The sequence below is a fragment of the Bufo gargarizans genome, unplaced genomic scaffold, assembly GCF_014858855.1.
Source record: "Bufo gargarizans isolate SCDJY-AF-19 unplaced genomic scaffold, ASM1485885v1 fragScaff_scaffold_587_pilon, whole genome shotgun sequence".
Taxonomy (NCBI): domain Eukaryota; kingdom Metazoa; phylum Chordata; class Amphibia; order Anura; family Bufonidae; genus Bufo; species Bufo gargarizans.
In genome coordinates, this window is record NW_025334145.1 from 372,262 (window position 1) to 394,643 (window position 22,382).

Below are 22,382 nucleotides of genomic sequence, written 5' to 3' on the forward strand. Positions count from 1 at the left end.
AGCAAATGGAGAGGGAGGAAGGGGCGGCCGCAGCAGCAAATGGAGAGAGAGGGAGGGGGGCCGCAGCAGCAAATCGAGGGAGGGGGCGGCCGCAGCAGCAAATGGAGAGGGAGGAAGGGGCGGCGGCAGCAGCAAATGGAGAGGGAGGAAGGGGCGGCCGCAGCAGCAAATGGAGGGGGAGGGAGGGGGCAGCTGCAGCAGCAAATGGAGGGGGAGGGGCGGCTGCAGCAGCAAATTGAGGGGGAGGGAGGGGCGGCTGCAGCAGCAAATTGAGGGGGGGCGGCTGCAGCAGCAAATGGAGAGGGAAGGAGGGGGTGGCCGCAGCAGCAAATGGAGAGGGAAGGAGGGGGTGGCCGCAGCAGCAAATAGGGAGGGAGGGGGCGGCAGCAGCAGCAAATAGAGATGAGGTAGGCCGCAGGGAAGGGAGAGAGGGCTGCTCAGCTGCACCAAATGGAGAGGGGGTGACCCCAGTGGATAGAAAGGGGGTGGCCACAGCGAATGGAGAGGCAGCGAGGGAGCTTCTCGGCCACAATGAATGGCGAGGCAGCGATGCTGCCACAGTCACCGTGGCCATGGGGACGGGTCCCAGAGGTGGATATGCTATGTCTAATCCTGGCACTTGGTTCCTCTTGCCGTCTCACCCTCAGGAGCCGCTTACCCCACTATCCGTTGCCTTTTGCATAGCCCTCACCCAGCAATGTTTCCCACACTGCAGTTTCCTTACGGTGCAGCCCCTCATGGGCTCTGGGACTCCTGGCCCCAGCTATGGCCACCCACAGTCTCACGGTGGCTCCACGGCACCCTTCCCTGAGGCTCCCTACCATCCACCAGTGGCGCTCTCAGGCCTGCCGCCTCACACCCGGTGGCACCTCATGGACCGCGCTCTCCCTGCTGGCCCCAGACGGCCTCCTTCTCTCAGCTCCGCTCACATCACCTCAGCATGGGGGCCACGTAGCCTGTGCTGATGGTGCTTCTCCTGCAGCGGCCCCCAGCCCCTTACACTTTTAAGGTGACATAGACAATTATAAAGCAAGGGTCATTAGCTCTTACACTGTGTTCTATACTCCAGTCACATCAAAAGCTGCAGACATGATGTGACTGGAGTATGAGACAAGGTGTGATCAATGTAACAGCAGTAATTCCTCTGTGGTCTTCTTGCTGCAGCTTCTCTTCTGCTCCTTGCTGACTGTTTCCTCCCTCCATCACTTGGTGTGCACCTCCTGTACATGGCGGCTGACGGTACTGACTAGTTCTGCCTCTCTCCACAGGTTGCATACAATGGCCTCTCTGTGCTGGACCCTTTGTCCTCCTCTGGGGTGAGCGTGGACCCTACTGTGGATTGTCTTCTCCAAACCTCCCTGATGGGGCCTTTCGGTGCGATCCTCGTCATCATCCTCTGGGCCTCCTTGGCCTCTACGTGGCAGTGTCCAGACATACCCTTCCAGTCTCTGGATCGTGACGTCCAATATGAGCTGCCTCGCTTCACCGCTCCAGGCACCATCCAAAACGTGGCCGCCAGGGAAGACGAAGGCTCCTTACTGTTCCTTACGACTACCAACCGCCTGCACGTGGTGAGAAGCTCCGACCTCCACCACCTGCAGGATCTCATCACCGGCCCCACCCAGAACTCGGGGTGCGCGCTCTGCTCCGGGTGCATGATGGGTAGTGCCCTCCCGAAGCAGGGGCAGAACACGGACAGCGAGGTGCTGGTGGTGGATCCGGAGGAGAGCTTCCTGTACAGCTGCAGCTCCTCTTTCCACGGACTTTGCTTTGTACATGAGTTCAATGACTCTGCGATCGTGAAATCTTCCTGTCTGTTCCGGGAGCAGGGGAACGCCCCGTCGTTGTGCCCAGACTGTATCGCCAGCCCCCGGGGCACCATGGTCACCGTGGTACAGTACAGGCGGCACGTCTACTTCTATGTGGCATCTTCTGTGGATTCTAATGTGACAAAGGATTACGGCACCACCTCGCTGTCCATCCGGCGGCTCCTCACTTCTCAGGACGGGTTTTCCGGTGATTTCCACTCGCTGACGGTCATCCCGCCGTTCCTGGACACTTACCTCATCCGCTACGTTTACACCTTCAGCACCGCAGGTTACGTCTACTTCTTGACTGTGCAGCGAGAAAGCCTAGAGTCCCGAACCTATCAGAGCCGACTTGTGCGCCTCAGCGCCGAAGAGCAAGACCTGAAGAGGTAAGAGCCCCGCGCGGGGACGTGACCTGGGCCAATCAGAACAGTCCTGCTGCCCAAAGAGACCAATAACAGAATACAGAAACATTCATGTTTATATCAAGAGGCTAAAAACTCTAAACTTGTCATCACACAGCTGAGCTTTTGGTACAGTATTTCCCAGAGGATTGTCACAGAGCAGCTGCAGACATCTCTCCTGTGCCTGATAGATTGTTACAATGTGTCAGTCTGGGTTCCTCACAGAGGATTGTCTAGAAAGGATAGAATTGTAACAAACCCTCAGCTGTGAGAAGTATTAGATCAGGCTGGTTAGGGCTATTTTATGTAAGGAAGGTATGTACAGAGGAGGGTAGTTGCTAGGAGCAGGAGCCGCTGATCTCCGGGCTCATTCTGCTTTTTGTGTCTTGCAGCTATCGGGAGCTGGTTCTGGACTGTCGTGTGGAGGAGAAGCGGCGTCGCAGGTCAGAACCCAGAACCTTCAATGTCCTGCAGGCGGCCCACGTCGTGGGGGTGGGGAAGGACCTGGCCACGGAGCTGGACCTGCAGCCCGACGACCTCGTGCTCTTTGCTGCATTTGCTCAGAGCGAAACAAACAGCGAAAAACCCCTCAGAAAATCAGCGGTGTGCGCCTTCCCGCTGCGGCTCATCGAGCGCTCCATCCAGGAGGGAATGAAGAAATGCTGCAGCATCGAGTACACGGAGAGACTGTCCCGAGGCCTCCGCTACTACCAGGACAACCACTACTGCCCGCAAAACGTAAGGCTCGTCAGTGATGTCATCAGCAGGGGGCGGGGCTGTGACAACCTCAGACAGGATATACAGGCAGGTTGTCAGCAGTAATAGATGTTCCTGTAGTATCAGGTGTGTGATCTCATGTCATTATATCAGTGATGTCATCAGCAGGGGGCGGGGCTGTAACTACCTCTCAGACAGGATATACAGGCAGGTTGTCAGCAGTAATAGATGCTCCTGTAGTATCAGGTGTGTGATCTCATGTCAGTATATCAGTGATGTCATCAGCAGGGGGCGGGGCTGTAACTACCTCTCAGACAGGATATACAGGCAGGTTGTCAGCAGTAATAGATGTTCCTGTAGTATAAGGTGTGTGACCTCATGTCATTATACCAGTGATGTCATCAGCAGGGGGCGGGGCTGTGACTACCTCTCAGACAGGATATACAGGCAGGTTGTCAGCAGTAATAGATGTTCCTGTAGTATCAGGTGTGTGGATCTGATGTCATTATATCAGTGATGTCATCAGCAGGGGGCGGGGCTGTGACTACCCCTCAGACAGGATATACAGGCAGGCTGTCAGCAGTAATAGATGTTCCTGTAGTATAAGGTGTGTGATCTCATGTCTGATCACATGTCATTATATCAGTGATGTCATCAGCAGGGGGCAGGGCTGTGACAACCTCTCAGACAGGATATACAGGCAGGTTGTCAGCAGTAATAGATGTTCCTGTAGTATAAGGTGTGGATCTCATGTCTGATCACATGTCATTATATCAGTGATGTCATCAGCAGGGGGCGGGGCTGTAACTACCTCTCAGACAGGATATACAGGCAGGTTGTCAGCAGGAATAGATGTTCCTGTAGTATAAGGTGTGTGATCTCATGTCATTATACCAGTGATGTCATCAGCAGGGGGCGGGGCTGTGACTACCTCTCAGACAGGATATACAGGCAGGTTGTCAGCAGTAATAGATGTTCCTGTAGTATCAGGTGTGTGGATCTGATGTCATTATATCAGTGATGTCATCAGCAGGGGGCGGGGCTGTGACTACCTCAGACAGGATATACAGGCAGGTTGTCAGCAGTAATAGATGTTCCTGTAGTATAAGGTGTGTGACCTCATGTCATTATACCAGTGATGTCATCAGCAGGGGGCGGGGCTGTGACTACCTCTCAGACAGGATGTACAGGCAGGTTGTCAGCAGTAATAGATGTTCCTGTAGTATCAGGTGTGTGGATCTGATGTCATTATATCAGTGATGTCATCAGCAGGGGGCGGGGCTGTGACTACCCCTCAGACAGGATATACAGGCAGGCTGTCAGCAGTAATAGATGTTCCTGTAGTATAAGGTGTGTGATCTCATGTCTGATCACATGTCATTATATCAGTGATGTCATCAGCAGGGGGCAGGGCTGTGACTACCTCTCAGACAGGATATACAGGCAGGTTGTCAGCAGTAATAGATGTTCCTGTAGTATAAGGTGTGGATCTCATGTCTGATCACATGTCATTATACCAGTGATGTCATCAGCAGGGGGCGGGGCTGTAACTACCTCTCAGACAGGATATACAGGCAGGTTGTCAGCAGTAATAGATGTTCCTGTAGTATCAGGTGTGTGGATCTGATGTCATTATATCAGTGATGTCATCAGCAGGGGGCGGGGCTGTGACTACCTCTCAGACAGGATATACAGGCAGGTTGTCAGCAGTAATAGATGTTCCTGTAGTATAAGGTGTGGATCTCATGTCTGATCACATGACATTATATCAGTGATGTCATCAGCAGGGGGCGGGGCTGTGACTACCTCTCAGACAGGATGTACAGGCAGGTTGTCAGCAGTAATAGATGTTCCTGTAGTATAAGGTGTAGGACCTCATGTCTGATCACATGTCATTGTATCAGTGATGTCATCAGCAGGGGGCGGGGCTGTGACTACCTCTCAGACAGGATATACAGGCAGGTTGTCAGCAGTAATAGATGTTCCTGTAGTATAAGGTGTGTGATCTCATGTCTGATCACATGTTAGTATATCAGTGATGTCATTAGCAGGGGGCGGGGCTGTGACTACCTCTCAGACAGGATGTACAGGCAGGTTGTCAGCAGTAAAAGATGCTCCTGTAGTATAAGGGGTCTGATCACATGTCATTATATCAGTGATGTCATCAGCAGGGGGCGGCGCTGTGACTACCTCTCAGACAGGATATACAGGCAGGTTGTCAGCAGTAATAGATGTTCCTGTAGTATAAGGTGTGTGATCTCATGTCTGATCACATGTCAGTATATCAGTGATGTCATCAGCAGGGGGCGGGGCTGTGACAACCTCTCAGACAGGATATACAGGCAGGTTGTCAGCAGTAATAGATGTTCCTGTAGTATAAGGTGTGGATCTCATGTCTGATCACATGTCATTATATCAGTGATGTCATCAGCGGGGGGCGGGGCTGTGACTACCTCTCAGACAGGATGTACAGGCAGGTTGTCAGCAGTAATAGATGTTCCTGTAGTATAAGGTGTGTGATCTCATGTCATTATACCAGTGATGTCATCAGCAGGGGGCGGGGCTGTGACTACCTCTCAGACAGGATGTACAGGCAGGTTGTCAGCAGTAATAGATGTTCCTGTAGTATCAGGTGTGTGATCTCATGTCATTATACCAGTGATGTCATCAGCAGGGGGCGGGGCTGTGACTACCTCTCAGACAGGATATACAGGCAGGTTGTCAGCAGTAATAGATGTTCCTGTAGTATAAGGTGTGTGATCTCATGTCTGATCACATGTCAGTATATCAGTGATGTCATCAGCAGGGGGCGGGGCTGTGACTACCTCTCAGACAGGATGTACAGGCAGGTTGTCAGCAGTAACAGATGTTCCTGTAGTATAAGGTGTGTGATCTCATGTCATTATCTCAGTGATGTCATCAGCAGGGGGCGGGGCTGTGACTACCTCCCACACATGATTTGTTGGATATTTTAGGGTGTCGTTTTGAATTACGTATTTGTGGTTGTTTCCGGTCCAGGTGAGTGACTCTGCCCCGGTCCCTGACCGCAGTTGCTGGGCTGTTCCGACGCTGGTGACTCCGCCGTTGGCTCGCCTGGATCTGTTTAATGGACGTTTGAACGGGACGCTCCTGACCGCCTTGTTTGTCACCACCAATGACAGTATCACCGTCGGTCACCTCGGCACCTCGGACGGCCGCATGCTGCAGGTGCGGTTATTATAATGAGGCGGTGACGTCACAATGTCCACTGGTCACTGATCTCTCCCCCCCCACAGGTCATCCTGCAGCGTAACAGTAAACCGCTGTTCCTGTCCAACTTCTCGCTGAGCGCCAGTCACCCGGTGTCACGTGACGTCACCCGCATCGGGGACGACCTCCTTTTCATCACTGGGGACCAGGTGGGTGGAGACGTTACTGGAGAGATGGGTGAGGTACAAGCAGCGTCTCATTGTCCTCTCTCTGCAGGTGACCAAGGTCAGCGTCAGGGGCCCCGGCTGCCGCCACCTCCTCAGCTGTAGCCGCTGCCTGCGGGCCCCTCGCTTCATGGGCTGCGGATGGTGTAACAATGGCTGCTCTCGAAGGGAGGATTGTGAAGGAGGATGGAACCAGGACACCTGCCCCCCTATAATCACTGACGTAAGATGTGCCCCGACACTAACATTATTACAGCTGACCGCGTCCTGGTCCCCATACTGATCACATGACCGCGTCCTGGCCACCATACTGATCACATAACCACGTCCTGACCTCCATACTGATCACATAACCACGTCCTGACCTCCATACTGATCACATAACCACGTCCTGACCTCCATACTGATCACATAACCACGTCCTGGCCCCCATACTGATCACATGACCGCGTCCTGGCCCCCATACTGATCACATGACCGCGTCCTGGCCCCCATACTGATCACATGACCGCGTCCTGGCCACCATACTGATCACATGACCACGTCCTGGCCTCCATACTGATCACATGGCCAAGTCCTGGCCTCCATACTGATCACATGACCGCGTCCTGGCCCCATACTGATCACATGACCGCGTCCTGGCCACCATACTGATCACATGACCGCGTCCTGGCCACCATACTGATAACATGACCGCGTCCTGGCCACCATACTGATCACATGACCACGTCCTGGCCACAATACTGATCACATGACCACGTCCTGGCCACAATACTGATCACATGACCACGTCCTGGCCACAATACTGATCACATGACCACGTCCTGACCTGCATACTGATCACATGACCACATCCTGACCTGCATACTGATCACATGACCACGTTCTGATCTCAGTCATCTTCCTCCTACAGTTTTATCCCCGTGTGGCTCCTCTGCGCGGTCGGACAAACATCACCATTTGCGGCAGAGATTTCCAGTCTCACAAGGTCTTTTATGGGCCCCCCAATTCACAGATCATGGCGCAGACTCACCAGGTGTTTGTGGGGCAGCGGCCGTGCTCTGTGGACCCACTAAAGAGCAGCAGCAGAAGGTAAGGGCGGGAGCCACTTCTCATTGTGGGGGCCACGCTCGGTGGCTCTCAGGGTCTCATCAGGCTTCTTGTCTCTGCAGCCTGGTGTGCACGTTACAGACACAGGGGCCGCCGGATGCCGCCTCTCCCGCTGACATCACCGTAACAATTAGAGAAAATCTGAACAACGTGGCCTATTCCGTGGATGGCAGTGCCACAGTCAGCGGGTTCAGCTACGTGGTGAGGAAATTACTCGGATGGTGTGAGGATAGCGGTGACCCCCGGGCGCGCCTCTGCTCACTAATCCATATCTCCCACCAGGAGCCGCTGCTGACGTCCGTGTCTCCGTCTTTTGGACCTGTGGCTGGAGGGTCTCGTCTCACTCTGAAGGGCCAGAACCTGAGTGCGGTGGAGAATCGGCGCGTCTATATCGGAGACGCGGAGTGCACCGTGTACAGCCAGTGAGCGTTTCTGGTCATAGTTCTAAAGGTCTGAATCTCATTGATAATGAAGATAATAATACCGCTGTCATCTTTTACATCTGCCCTCCAGGTCGTGTCCAGCAAGTGACCTGTGCTGTGTGTCCCCTCCCGTCTCCTTCCTGGGACCCACAGACATCATCCTATGGTTGGACGGAGCTCAGACTCCTCACCCTCAGTCCTTCACCTACAAGCCAAACCCAATCGTCAGTAGTATCCAACCCAACTGCAGCCTATCCCGGTGAGCGTTACATCCTGTATTATACTCCAGAGCTGCACTCACTGTTCTGCTGGTGCAGTCACTGTGTACATACATTACTTATCCTGTACTGATCCTGAGTTACATCCTGTATTATACTCCAGAGCTGCACTCACTATTCTGCAGGTGCAGTCACTGTGTACATACATTACTTATCCTGTACTGATCCTGAGTTACATCCTGTATTATACTCCAGAGTTGCACTCACTATTCTGCTGGTGCAGTCACTGTGTACATACATTACTTATCCAGTACTGATCCTGAGTTACATCCTGTATTATACTCCAGAGCTGCACTCACTATTCTGCTGGTGCAGTCACTGTGTACATACATTACTTATCGTGTACTAATCCTGAGTTACATCCTGTATTATACTCCAGAGCTGCACTCACTGTTCTGCTGGTGCAGTCACTGTGTACATACAATACTTATCCTGTACTGAACCTGAGTTACATCCTGTATTATACTCCAGAGCTGCACTCACTATTCTGCTGGTGCAGTCACTGTGTACATACATTACTTATCCTGTACTGATCCCGAGTTACATCCTGTATTATACTCCAGAGCTGCACTCACTATTCTGCTGGTGCAGTCACTGTGTACATACATTACTTATCCTGTACTGATCCTGAGTTACATCCTGTATTATACTCCAGAGCTGCACTCACTATTCTGCTGGTGCAGTCACTGTGTACATACATTACTTATCCTGTACTGATCCTGAGTTACATCCTGTATTATACTCCAGAGCTGCACTCGCTATTCTGCTGGTGCAGTCACTGTGTACATACATTACTTATCCTGTACTGATCCTGAGTTACATCCTGTATTATACTCCAGAGCTGCACTCACTATTCTGCTGGTGCAGTCACTGTGTACATACATTACTTATCCAGTACTGATCCTGAGTTACATCCTGTATTATACTCCAGAGCTGCACTCACTATTCTGCTGGTGCAGTCACTGTGTACATACATTACTTATCTTGTACTGATCCTGAGTTACATCCTGTATTATACTCCAGAGCTGCACTCACTATTCTGCTGGTGCAGTCACTGTGTACATACATTACTTATCCTGTACTGATCCTGAGTTACATCCTGTATTATCCTCCAGAGCTGCACTCACTATTCTGCTGGGGCAGTCACTGTGTACATACATTACTTATCCTGTACTGACCCTGAGTTACATCCTGTATTATACTCCAGAGCTGCACTCACTATTCTGCTGGTGCAGTCACTGTGTACATACATTACTTATCCTGCACTGATCCTGAGTTACATCCTGTATTATACCCCAGAGCTGCACTCACTATTCTGCTGGTGCAGTCACTGTGTACATACATTACTTATCCTGTACTGATCCTGAGTTACATCCTGTATTATACCCCAGAGCTGCACTCACTATTCTGCTGGTGCAGTCACTGTGCACATACATTACTTATCCTGTACTGATCCTGAGTTACATCCTGTATTATACTCCAGAGCTGCACTCACTATTCTGCTGTGCAGTCACTGTGTACATACATTACTTATCCTGTACTGATCCGGAGTTACATCCTGTATTATACTCCAGAGCTGCACTCACTATTCTGCTGCTGCAGTCACTGTGTACATGCATTACTTATCCTGTACTGATCCTGAGTTACATCCTGTATTATACCCCAGAGCTGCACTCACTATTCTGCTGGTGCAGTCACTGTGTACATACATTACTTATCCTGTACTGATCCGGAGTTACATCCTGTATTATACGCCAGAGCTGCACTCACTATTCTGCTGGTGCAGTCACTGTGTACATACATTACTTATCCTGTACTGATCCTGAGTTAGATCCTGTATTATACCCCAGAGCTGCACTCACTATTCTGCTGGTGCAGTCACTGTGTACATGCATTACTTATCCTGTACTGATCCTGAGTTACATCCTGTATTATACCCCAGAGCTGCACTCACTATTCTGCTGGTGCAGTCACTGTGTACATACATTACTTATCCTGTACTGATCCGGAGTTACATCCTGTATTATACTCCAGAGCTGCACTCACTATTCTGCTGGTGCAGTCACTGTGTACATACATTACTTATCCTGTACTGATCCTGAGTTACAGCCTGTATTATACGCCAGAGCTGCACTCACTATTCTGCTGGTGCAGTCACTGTGTACATACATTACTTATCCTGAGTTACATCCTGTATTATACTCCAGAGCTGCACTCACTATTCTGCTGGTGCAGTCACTGTGTACATACATTACTTATCCTGTACTGATCCTGAGTTACATCCTGTATTATACTGCAGAGCTGCACTCACTATTCTGCTGGTGCAGTCACTGTGTACATACATTACTTATCCTGTACTGATCCTGAGTTACATCCTGCATTATACTCCAGAGCTGCACTCACTATTCTGCTGGTGCAGTCACTGTGTACATACATTACTTATCCTGTACTGATCCCGAGTTACATCCTGTATTATACTCCAGAGCTGCACTCACTATTCTGCTGGTGCAGCCACTGTGTACATACATTACTTATCCTGTACTGATCCTGAGTTACATCCTGTATTACACTCCAGAGCTGCACTCACTATTCTGCTGGTGCAGTCACTGTGTACATACATTACTTATCCTGCACTGATCCTGAGTTACATCCTGTATTATACCCCAGAGCTGCACTCACTATTCTGCTGGTGCAGTCACTGTGTACATACATTACTTATCCTGTACTGATCCGGAGTTACATCCTGTATTATACTCCAGAGCTGCACTCACTATTCTGCTGGTGCAGTCACTGTGTACATACATTACTTATCCTGTACTGATTCTGAGTTACACCCTGTATTATACTCCAGAGCTGCACTCACTATTCTGCTGCTGCAGTCACTGTGTACATGCATTACTTATCCTGTACTGATCCTGAGTTACATCCTGTATTATACCCCAGAGCTGCACTCACTATTCTGCTGGTGCAGTCACTGTGTACATACATTACTTATCCTGTACTGATCCGGAGTTACATCCTGTATTATACTCCAGAGCTGCACTCACTATTCTGCTGGTGCAGTCACTGTGTACATACATTACTTATCCTGTACTGATCCTGAGTTACAGCCTGTATTATACGCCAGAGCTGCACTCACTATTCTGCTGGTGCAGTCACTGTGTACATACATTACTTATCCTGAGTTACATCCTGTATTATACTCCAGAGCTGCACTCACTATTCTGCTGGTGCAGTCACTGTGTACATACATTACTTATCCTGTACTGATCCTGAGTTACAGCCTGTATTATACTCCAGAGCTGCACTCACTATTCTGCTGGTGCAGTCACTGTGTACATACATTACTGATCCTCAGTTACACCCTGTATTATCCTCCAGAGCTGCACTCACTATTCTGCTGGTGCAGTCACTGTGTACACACATTACTTATCCTGTACTGATCCTGAGTCACATCCTGTATTATACTCCAGAGCTGCACTCACTATTCTGCTGGTGCAGTCACTGTGTACATACATTACTTATCCTGTACTGACCCTGAGTTACATCCTGTATTATACCCCAGAGCTGCACTCACTATTCTGCTGGTGCAGTCACTGTGTACATACATTACTTATCCTGTACTGATCCTGAGTTACATCCTGTATTATACTCCAGAGCTGCACTCACTATTCTGCTGGTGCAGTCACTGTGTACATACATTACTTATCCTGCACTGATCCTGAGTCACATCCTGTATTATACTCCAGAGCTGCACTCAGCATTCTGCTGGAATAGTTTCATACTAGAAGCAGTTTGGCGGCCGTCCTGCTCAGTCTCTGTCCTCTCTCTTCCAGGGGAAGCTCTCTGACCATTCAGGGCTCGAACCTGGATTCTGTGTCCAGTATAACGGTCTGGTATCAGGGCAGGAAGCAGGTGAGTGTCCCCCAATCTGTGGATTAAGGGGCCCCAGGGTTTCTCTGTATATTGGGGGTTCACACACAGAAGAGACAGCGTCCCCGCAGCTTTCTCCGATTTGCTGACCGAGCCGCGTCATATAATTCGCAAACGTTTTTAGATGCCATAGTTATTGCGCATTTACCAGCCAATAGGAGGCGAGGCGTCAGGCGGTTATCCTCAGCAGTCCGGTGCGTTTTCTGTCTGTCGGCGTTTAAATCGTCTAAACGTGAGACCGCATTAGTGAACGAACGCCACTGTGTGAAACCGCCGAGCTTCACGTGTCCAGCGCGCTCCACACGTGTACTGTATTTCCTGTCCTCGTGGCTTTAACCCCTTGTTGTCTGCAGGTGTGTGACCAGGCCTTCACCCCCAGTCGCGTCCTCTGCAGCACCCCCTCCACCTTGGATGAGAAGACGCCCACCCGGCGGTTCGGGGTGCTGGGTCTGCAGCTGGACGGCTACTCCTATAACTACTCCGGGAACTTCCCCTCCTTTAATTACACCATTTACCCGTTTGAAAATGACAACCGTTTCCAACTGAAAAAGGGGGACAACGAGATCGAGGCGCACGTAAGATGATGTGACAGGCCGTGGGGGTCTCTGGGGGTTCTGGACAGGGGAGGCTTTGGAGGGGGGACCATGAGTATCCTGTGTATTGGGGGGACGATGGCGGGGGGGTTACCTTCCATTGGATGTTCTAGGACCTCCTGGGTCTGGAGCTTAGAGCCTGAATGATGAGTAAGGCTGCGTTCACACCTGTGGCAGCGGAACAGACGGCCTTCCAGCGCAGCCATTCGTGTGATTAAGGCAGCAGACGCCGGGTGTATGTATCACTCCCATCATCCCTGCCCCTAGGGGCCCACAATCAAAGCTCCTTATGATTATTGTGCACTCTCACTCCTATCATCCCCTGGATGCTCTGATTTCTCGCATTTCCCCTTTCAGCACATCTTCCTGGCTCGACTGAACGGCTGCCTCAATGTCTCCATGACGGTGGACGGCCGGGAGTGCTACCCCAAAGTCCTGGAGAATGAGATCACCTGCAGGATCCCAAAAGATGTGGTCATCCCCTCAGAGGGGGCAGTCGTCCAGGTACAAACCCTCCCTCCCCTGTCAGTGAATGTGGCCTCCAGTCTGTGTCTCCTGTGTCCAGTCAGTGAACGTGGCCTACTGAGACCTGTCAGCAAATGTGTCCCTCTGTGTCTGGTCGGTGAACGTGGTGACCTCCTGTGTCCTGTCAGTGAACGTGGTGGTCACCTGTGTCCTGTCGGTGAACGTGGTGGTCACCTGTGTCCTGTCGGTGAACGTGGTGGTCACCTGTGTCCTGTCGGTGAACGTGGTGGTCACCTGTGTCCTGTCGGTGAACGTGGTGACCTCCTGTGTCCTGTCGGTGAACGTGGTGACCTCCTGTGTCCTGTCGGTGAACGTGGTGACCTCCTGTGTCCTGTCGGTGAACGTGGTGACCTCCTGTGTCCTGTCGGTGAACGTGGTGACCTCCTGTGTCCTGTCGGTGAACGTGGTGACCTCCTGTGTCCTGTCGGTGAACGTGGTGACCTCCTGTGTCCTGTCGGTGAACGTGGTGACCTCCTGTGTCCTGTCGGTGAACGTGGTGACCTCCTGTGTCCTGTCGGTGAACGTGGTGACCTCCTGTGTCCTGTCGGTGAACGTGGTGACCTCCTGTGTCCTGTCGGTGAACGTGGTGACCACCTGTGTCCTGCCTGATACCCTCTTTGGTCACCAGGTTTGTGTTGACGGTTTTTGCACGGATTTGGGTCACGTGGTTGTGGTCACTCTGCTGGAGCCGGTCCTGGGAATTGCGCTGGGGACAGTCGCCTCCATAGTGGTCGTCGCCGTTTTAATTTTCCTTCTACTAAAGGAAAGAAAAAAAGGAAAGAAGAAAGGTGAGTGGGAGCGAGCGGCCATCAGTGAGCAGACAGCCATGAGCAAGCGACCTTCAGTGAGCAGGCAGCCATGAGCAAGCGACCTTCAGTGAGCAGGCAGCCATGAGCAAGCGACCTTCAGTGAGCAGGCAGCCATGAGCAAGCGGCCTTCAGTGAGCAGGCAGCCATGAGCAAGCGGCCTTCAGTGAGCAGGCAGCCATGAGCAAGCGGCCATCAGTGAGCAGGCAGCCATGAGCGAGCGAGCAAGCAGCCTTCAGTGAGCAAGCGGCCATGAGCGAGCAGGCGGCCATCAGTGATTAGACAGCCATGATCGAGCAGCCTTCAGTGAGCAGGCAGCCATGAGCAAGCGGCCTTCAGTGAGCAGGCAGCCATAAGCAAGCAGCCTTCAGTGAGCAGGCAGCCATGAGCAAGCGGCCTTCAGTGAGCAGGCAGCCATGAGCGAGCAGCCTTCAGTGAGCAAGCGGCCATCAGTGAGCAAGCGGCCATCAGTGAGCAGGCGGCCATGAGCGAGCGGCCTTCAGTGAGCAGGCGGCCATGAGTGAGCAGGCGACCATGAGCGCGCAGCCTTCAGTGAGCAGGTGACCATGAGCGAGCAGCCTTCAGTGAGCAGGCAGCCATGAGCGACCAGTCATGTAATCAGCCTCTTACGTCTTTACAGTAGCGGAAAACCTGGAACTGCTGGCAAATAACCGAGAAGTGGTCGCCTCTCCGATCGCCTTCCCTCATGGGGACTACAGGGGGTCCTGTAAGTGTTCACGTGCGCTTCCATGAAATGCCAGAGAAATGGCAGTTCCTGTACATAAATTGCCACACGAGAAGAGGCTCACCTGCTGGGGGTGACACCCTGAGAGGCGATATAACGGTATTTTTCTCCTGTTGTCAGATATCCCCAGCAGCAGTTCCGGTGGTGTGTCACTCCGCGGGGGCCTGTATTCTGGGGGCAGCGTCGGATCCGTACCCATCCTACTCACCAGTCTCCTTGATAACCTGAGGCCGGAGCTGCTGGATGAAGTGAAGGACGTCCTGATCCCCGAGAGCCGCCTGATCACACACCGCGACCGGATAATAGGGAAAGGTAAGAGCGCCAAAACCGAGCCGCAGAGACGCCCTGTCAGTAAGCCCCGCCCCAAACACGGCTTCCTGTTGATGGTCATGTAAGATGTGACTCTTCTTGGCATTGCTGATTGGCTGAGAGGGCTCACAGAGGAGAGGGGCTCTTCGAGGGTTGGTCCAATGCTATTAATGCGCCGCACCCGTCCTGCTCCCTGTCGCCCCCTCATTGTCCAGGGCGTGACTACCGTTTATCTTTTCTTCCACCTCAGGTCATTTTGGAAGCGTTTACCATGGAATGTACACAGACGAGGACGGCCACGAGCTGCACTGCGCTGTCAAGTCCCTCAACAGTAAGGACCAGGGGAAGGGTAGCGTCATGTACTCCAATAGCAACCAAAGCTGCACTAACTATTCTGGTGACTGGTGCTTCAGACTCACCCCTAAAATCCTGGGGTCTCACAATGCACCATTCTGAGGGTCCTGTATACAGACGTGGTAGTTGTCAGTGGTATGAGAGACCAGAGGTAAAACTGCAGTGCAGCTCTGGATGTGACTGGACAATAAGACGTAACAGTAGAATTGTTGCAGCAGCTCTGGATGTGACTGGAGAATAAGATGTGCTGTAACAGGCGCATTATGACTGCTGCTCTGGATGTGACTGGAGTATAAGACGTAACAGAGTAGTGGCAGCAGCTCTGGATGTGACTGGAGTGACAGATTCCTTGCGGCTCCTGAGCTTTGTGCTTTCCTGCAGGGATCACGGATGTGGAAGAGGTGGAGGAGTTTCTCCGGGAGGGGATCCTGATGAAGGGCTTTCATCACCCCCACGTCCTGTCCCTCATCGGAATCTTTCTGCCGCGGGAGGGGCTCCCCCTGGTAGTCCTCCCGTACATGTCCCACGGGGACCTGAGACACTTCATCCGCAGCGAGGACCGGGTTAGTGCTGTACTATTATAATGGTGGTGGTGGGGCATGGTTATAGTGTGATAATGACCGCCTCTGTCTCCGCAGAACCCCACGGTGAAGGATCTGGTCGGCTTCGGTCTGCAGGTCTCCCGGGGAATGGAGTATTTGGCGCAGATGAAGTTCGTGCACAGAGACCTGGCCGCCCGAAACTGCATGTGAGTAACTGGGCGGAGCTGGAAAAATATGAAGTGATACTATAATGCTACAATGTATACAAGCTGCTCAGTGTCACAGAGCACACGCCCGCCCCCCCTCAGAGCAGACACTCCCCAGGGGTGCTCCGGGAGCTGCTGTGCCTGCCACTGACCACCGCTATGTCTTCCAGGCTCGATGAGGCGTATAAGGTGAAGGTGGCGGATTTCGGCCTCGCTCGGGATGTGTTTGATAAGGAATATTACAGCGTCCGACGTCATAAAAACGCGCGTCTGCCGGTGAAGTGGATGGCACTGGAGAGTCTACAGACCCAGAAATTCACCACCAAGAGCGATGTGGTGAGGGCCGGCTGGCAAGGGGATGGGGGTCATGTGACGGGATCAGAAATAACCCTCCATGTAATCTCTTTCATTCCAGTGGTCTTTTGGGGTGCTGCTGTGGGAGCTGATGACACGAGGAGCCCCCCCATATCCAGATGTGGATCCATATGATATTACCCGATACCTGTACAGGGGGAGACGTCTCCCACAACCAGAGTACTGCCCGGACCCCCTGTGAGTCCTGCTGACCTGACTGTACACATCTGCTGGACACCGCCCCTTTAAAAGAGGGAGCTCACTACATACAGATCATACAGCCACCACTAGAGGGAGCTCACTACATACAGATCATACACCCACCACTAGAGGGAGCTCACTACATACAGATTATACAGCCACCACTAGAGGGAGCTCACTACATACAGCTTATACAGTCACCACTAGAGGAAGCTCACTACATACAGATTATACAGCCACCACTAGAGGGAGCTCACTACATACAGATTATACAGCCTCCACTAGAGGGAGCTCACTACATACAGATTATACAGCCACCACTAGAGGGAGCTCACTACATACAGATTATACAGCCACCACTAGAGGGAGCTCACTACATACAGATTATACAGCCACCACTGGAGGGCGCTCACTACATACAGATTATACAGCCACCACTAGAGGGAGCTCACTACATACAGATTATACAGCCACCACTGGAGGGCGCTCACTACATACAGATTATACAGCCACCACTAGAGGGAGCTCACTACATACAGATTATACAGCCACCACTAGAGGGAGCTCATTATATACAGATTATACAGCCACCACTAGAGGGAGCTCATTATATACAGATTATACAGCCACCACTAGAAGGCGCTCACTACATACAGATTATACAACCACCACTCGAGGGAGCTCACTATATACAGATTATACAGCCACCACTAGAGGGAGCTCACTACATACAGAATATACAGTCACCACTAGAGGTAGCTCACTACATACAGATTATACAGCCACCACTAGGGGGAGCTCACTACATACAGATTATACAGCCACCACTAGGGGGAGCTCACTACATACAGATTATACAGCCACCACTAGAGGGAGCTCACTACATACAGATTATACAGCCACCACTAGAGGGAGCTCACTACATACAGATTATACAGCCACTACTAGGGGGAGCTCACTACATACAGATTATACAGCCACTACTAGGGGGAGCTCACTACATACAGATTATACAGCCACCACTAGAGGGAGCTCACTACATACAGATTATACAGCCACCACTAGAGGGAGCTCACTACATACAGATTATACAGCCACCACTAGAGGGAGCTCACTACATACAGATTATACAGCCACCACTAGAGGGAGCTCACTACATACAGATTATACAGCCACCACTAGAGGGAGCTCACTACATACAGATTATACAGCCACCACTAGAGGGAGCTCACTACATACAGGTTATACAGCCACCACTAGGGGGAGCTCACTACATACAGGTTATACAGTCACCACTAGAGGGAGCTCACTACATACAGGTTATACAGTCACCACTAGAGGGAGCTCACTACATACAGATTATACAGTCACCACTAGAGGGAGCTCACTACATACAGATTATACAGCCACCACTAGAGGGAGCTCACTACATACAGATTATACAGCCACCACTAGAGGGAGCTCACTACATACAGATTATACAGCCACCACTAGAGGGAGCTCACTACATACAGATTATACAGTCACCACTAGAGGGAGCTCACTACATACAGGTTATACAGTCACCACTAGAGGGAGCTCACTCCATACAGATTATACACCCACCACTAGAGGGAGCTCACTACCTACAGATTATACAGCCACCACTAGAGGGAGCTCACTACATACAGATTATACAGCCACCCCTGCAGTACTGATGTTTCTCTTATATAAACCCTTTATGTTTGTACCCCAGTGTTCCTGTACTGTTTGTGGGGTGGGACTACGGGCTGTTATTGGGGGGCTTGTGTTTGATGCATGTTTCTTGTCTTCTCAGCTACACCCTGATGCTGCAGTGCTGGAATCCGCATCCCGAGGAACGGCCGAGCTTCACCCAGCTGGTTGGTGACATGGAGGTGATCTCTAGCTCCCTGTGGGGCGACCACTACATTAATCTTAATGTCACTTACATCAACCTGGAACGCGACCAGTTCTACCCACCGGCGCCACCTGGCTCTGAGGATGAGCTGCAGAACTTCATTACTGACGAGGAGGAGGATGAAGAGGATGAGGCAAATGGAATGATGTGAGCGTCAGGTGACGGGTCAGGAGGACGCTTCTCGTAGGACTCTCAGCAGAGCGGCGAGGCTTCATCTACAGCAGAGTGAGTCCTCCTGCAGCTGCACTGACACACTGTTACTACTGCGCCTCAGTGAAACAGCTGGAGGTCCGGACATTCAGACGAGATGCACAAAGAAACTGCACTGTAAAGTTTGGATGCATCTTGTGTCACAGCAAAGTGCGGAGTCCGCTGCGCCTCGTGCCTCAGGAGCTTCTAATGGACGGACACCGGTACCATGTTCTGCGGGGGAGGGACCTTCGCCCTGAGAAATATTTTCTATTGTTTTTTTTACTTTCTGAACCTCCATAATTCTAATGTACAGCAGGCGATTACTTACACTGTGACCGCAGGGCCCATTGTGGGGGCGATACTTGAAGAGCACAGGGTCATACCCTCCATGTATATATCGCTACCAAGAGAAATATTTTTATACAAAGATTTGGGAAAAGAAACTTCTCGCCAAGTGAGGACTGTAAATAAAGGAAATTTACTTTCTTATCTCCACTGTGTATTATTAAAGAGCAAACGTCCCAGTGCCCCCAAAATGTCCTCACCATACACCCCAAAATATCAACTGAGATTCTCACCAAAGATAAAAACAGCAAAATCTAAAAACCTGGGGATGAGAAAGTCACCCCTCAACCCCTACTATAAGTGCAACAAATATCCAGAGTCCCTTACCCTGTACTGATCCTGAGTTACATCCTGTATTATACTCCAGAGCTGCACTCACTATTCTGCTGGTGCAGTCACTGTGTACATACATTACTTATCCTGTACTGATCCTGAGTTACATCCTGTATTATACTCCAGAGCTGCACTCACTATTCTGCTGGTGCAGTCACTGTGTACATACATTACTTATACTGTACTGATCCTGAGTTACATCCTGTATTATACTCCAGAGCTGCGCTCACTATTCTGCTGGTGCAGTCACTGTGTACATACATTACTTATCCTGTACTGATCCTGAGTTACATCCTGTATTATCCTCCAGAGCTGCGCTCACTATTCTGCTGGTGCAGTCACTGTGTACATACATTACTTATCCTGTACTCTTCCTGAGTTACATCCTGTATTATCCTCCAGAGCTGCACTCACTATTCTGCTGGTGCAGTCACTATGTACATACATTACTTACCCTGTACTGATCCTGAGTTACATCCTGTATTATACTCCAGAGCTGCACTCACTATTCTGCTGGTGCAGTCACTGTGTACATACATTACTTATCCTGTACTGATCCTGAGTTACATCCTGTATTATCCTCCAGAGCTGCACTCACTATTCTGCTGGTGCAGTCACTGTGTACATACATTACTTATCCTGTACTGATCCTGAGTTACATCCTGTATTATACTCCAGAGCTGCGCTCACTATTCTGCTGCTGCAGTCACTGTGTACATACATTACTTATCCTGTACTGATCCTGAGTTACATCCTGTATTATACTCCAGAGCTGCACTCACTATTCTGCTGGTGCAGTCACTGTGTACATACATTGATTAATCTTGCTGCTGGTTTGTTGTAATTTCTTGCAGTGTGACTGTCCATCCACCAGGTGGCAATATTTGAATGGCTGATTAGAGGGTGAAGTTCACTGACTGTCCAGCAGGTGGTAATCTTTTACAGAGATCCTATAGACGTCGTCTGAGCTTTCAATGTATAAAACTTTCTCAGTATTTGGTGTTAACTGGGGTCTGTGGGCAGGATCTGGGTCTTATCAGTGGGCAGCGGGGGTCACCGTGGTCTTGGAAACTGAATTATTTGGGATTGTGGCTGAACCCCTGTCCTCGTTTGAGGATTAAATCTGCATATTTGTGTCAAGTCCTCTTTACAGGATTTAAACAAAATGTTTCTAATCCTGGAGGAGCCGCTGCCCCTCCCCCCTCCGCGGTCTGTATGGCACGGTAATCTATTGTGACACTGTTGGAATAGAAAGTCGTCTCTGAGCCAAGGTTCACCAAAATATACCGTGAGACCTGAGGGCCACAGGGGGCAGAGAGATGAGCGTCTCAATCCAGGCGACAATAAAAATCAGATACGTGGAAAAAAATGGAAATGACAAGGAGACGGAAGTGAAGCCGGAGAAGATCCCGATGTCTGGGCGAGAAGTGGACCTGTGGCAAAAAAATGAGGGCACAACGGAAGAATCTGGGAATCAGAGTGCAACACAGAATGACCCAGATCGCCAGAACATAGTGCCACGGGCCAACATAGGGCAGTACAGAGCGCCAGATGGCAGAACATAGTGCCACGGGCCAACATAGGGCAGTACAGAGCGCCAGATGGCAGAACATAGTGCCACGGGCCAACATAGGGCAGAACATAGTGCCATGGGCCAACATAGGGCAGTAAAGAGCGCCAGAGGTCAGAACATAGTGCCACGGGCCAACATAGGGCAGCACAGAGCACCAGAGGACAGAACATAGTGCCACGGGCTAACACAGGGCAGCGCAGAACATAGTGCCACGGGCTAACACAGGGCAGCGCAGAACATAGTGCCATGGGCCAACATAGGGCAGTAAAGAGCACCAGAGGGCAGAACATAGTGCCAAGGGCCAACATAGGGCAGTATAGAGCACCAGAGGGCAGAAAATAGTGCCAAGGGCCAACATAGGTCAGTACAGAGCACCAGAGGGCAGAAAATAGTGCCAAGGGCCAACATAGGTCAGTACAGAGCACCAGAGGGCAGAACATAGTGCCACGGGCCAACATAGGGCAGTGCAGAGCACCAGAGGGCAGAACATAGTGCCAAGGGCCAACATAGGTCAGTACAGAGCACCAGAGGGCAGAACATAGTGCCAAGGGCCAACATAGGTCAGTACAGAGCACCAGAGGGCAGAACATAGTGCCACGGGTCAACATAGGTCAGTACAGAGCACCAGAGGGCAGAACATAGTGCCAAGGGCCAACATAGGGCAGTATAGAGCACCAGAGGGCAGAAAATAGTGCCAAGGGCCAACATAGGTCAGTACAGAGCACCAGAGGGCAGAACATAGTGCCAAGGGCCAACATAGGTCAGTACAGAGCACCAGAGGGCAGAAAATAGTGCCAAGGGCCAACATAGGGCAGTGCAGAGCACCAGAGGGCAGAACATAGTGCCACGGGCCAACATAGGTCAGTACAGAGCACCAGAGGGCAGAAAATAGTGCCAAGGGCCAACATAGGGCAGTGCAGAGCACCAGAGGGCAGAACATAGTGCCAAGGGCCAACATAGGTCAGTACAGAGCACCAGAGGGCAGAAAATAGTGCCAAGGGCCAACATAGGTCAGTACAGAGCACCAGAGGGCAGAACATAGTGCCACAGGCCAACATAGGGCAGTACAGAGCACCAGAGGGCAGAAAATAGTGCCAAGGGCCAACATAGGTCAGTACAGAGCACCAGAGGGCAGAACATAGTGCCACAGGCCAACATAGGGCAGTACAGAGCACCAGAGGGCAGAACATAGTGCCAAGGGCCAACATAGGGCAGTACAAAGCACCAGAGGGCAGAACATAGTGCCACGGGCCAACATAGGGCAGAACATAGTGCCATGGGCCAACATAGGGCAGTAAAGA

General features: G+C 51.2%; 1 protein-coding gene across 3 annotated transcripts in view; it reads left to right on the top strand.

The window, feature by feature from the left end:
• The window catches only part of MST1R (macrophage stimulating 1 receptor), a 26,137-nt gene extending 6,816 nt beyond the window's left edge, over positions 1-19,321 (top strand). For all 3 annotated transcript variants that reach the window (XM_044273341.1, XM_044273343.1, XM_044273342.1), the window contains exons 2-22: positions 1,269-2,197; positions 2,605-2,950; positions 5,948-6,136; positions 6,205-6,327; positions 6,395-6,565; positions 7,256-7,434; positions 7,515-7,653; positions 7,735-7,874; positions 7,966-8,133; positions 11,989-12,067; positions 12,439-12,660; positions 13,036-13,182; positions 13,832-13,991; positions 14,650-14,736; positions 14,875-15,066; positions 15,314-15,394; positions 15,799-15,980; positions 16,056-16,165; positions 16,336-16,501; positions 16,581-16,717; positions 18,537-19,321. In XM_044273341.1, the coding sequence (XP_044129276.1) occupies positions 1,269-2,197; positions 2,605-2,950; positions 5,948-6,136; positions 6,205-6,327; positions 6,395-6,565; positions 7,256-7,434; positions 7,515-7,653; positions 7,735-7,874; positions 7,966-8,133; positions 11,989-12,067; positions 12,439-12,660; positions 13,036-13,182; positions 13,832-13,991; positions 14,650-14,736; positions 14,875-15,066; positions 15,314-15,394; positions 15,799-15,980; positions 16,056-16,165; positions 16,336-16,501; positions 16,581-16,717; positions 18,537-18,789 (4,200 nt within the window). In that variant the 3' untranslated portion in view covers positions 18,790-19,321. The remainder of the gene's footprint in view (positions 1-1,268; positions 2,198-2,604; positions 2,951-5,947; positions 6,137-6,204; positions 6,328-6,394; positions 6,566-7,255; positions 7,435-7,514; positions 7,654-7,734; positions 7,875-7,965; positions 8,134-11,988; positions 12,068-12,438; positions 12,661-13,035; positions 13,183-13,831; positions 13,992-14,649; positions 14,737-14,874; positions 15,067-15,313; positions 15,395-15,798; positions 15,981-16,055; positions 16,166-16,335; positions 16,502-16,580; positions 16,718-18,536) is intronic.
• The last annotated feature ends 3,061 nt before the right edge of the window (positions 19,322-22,382 follow it).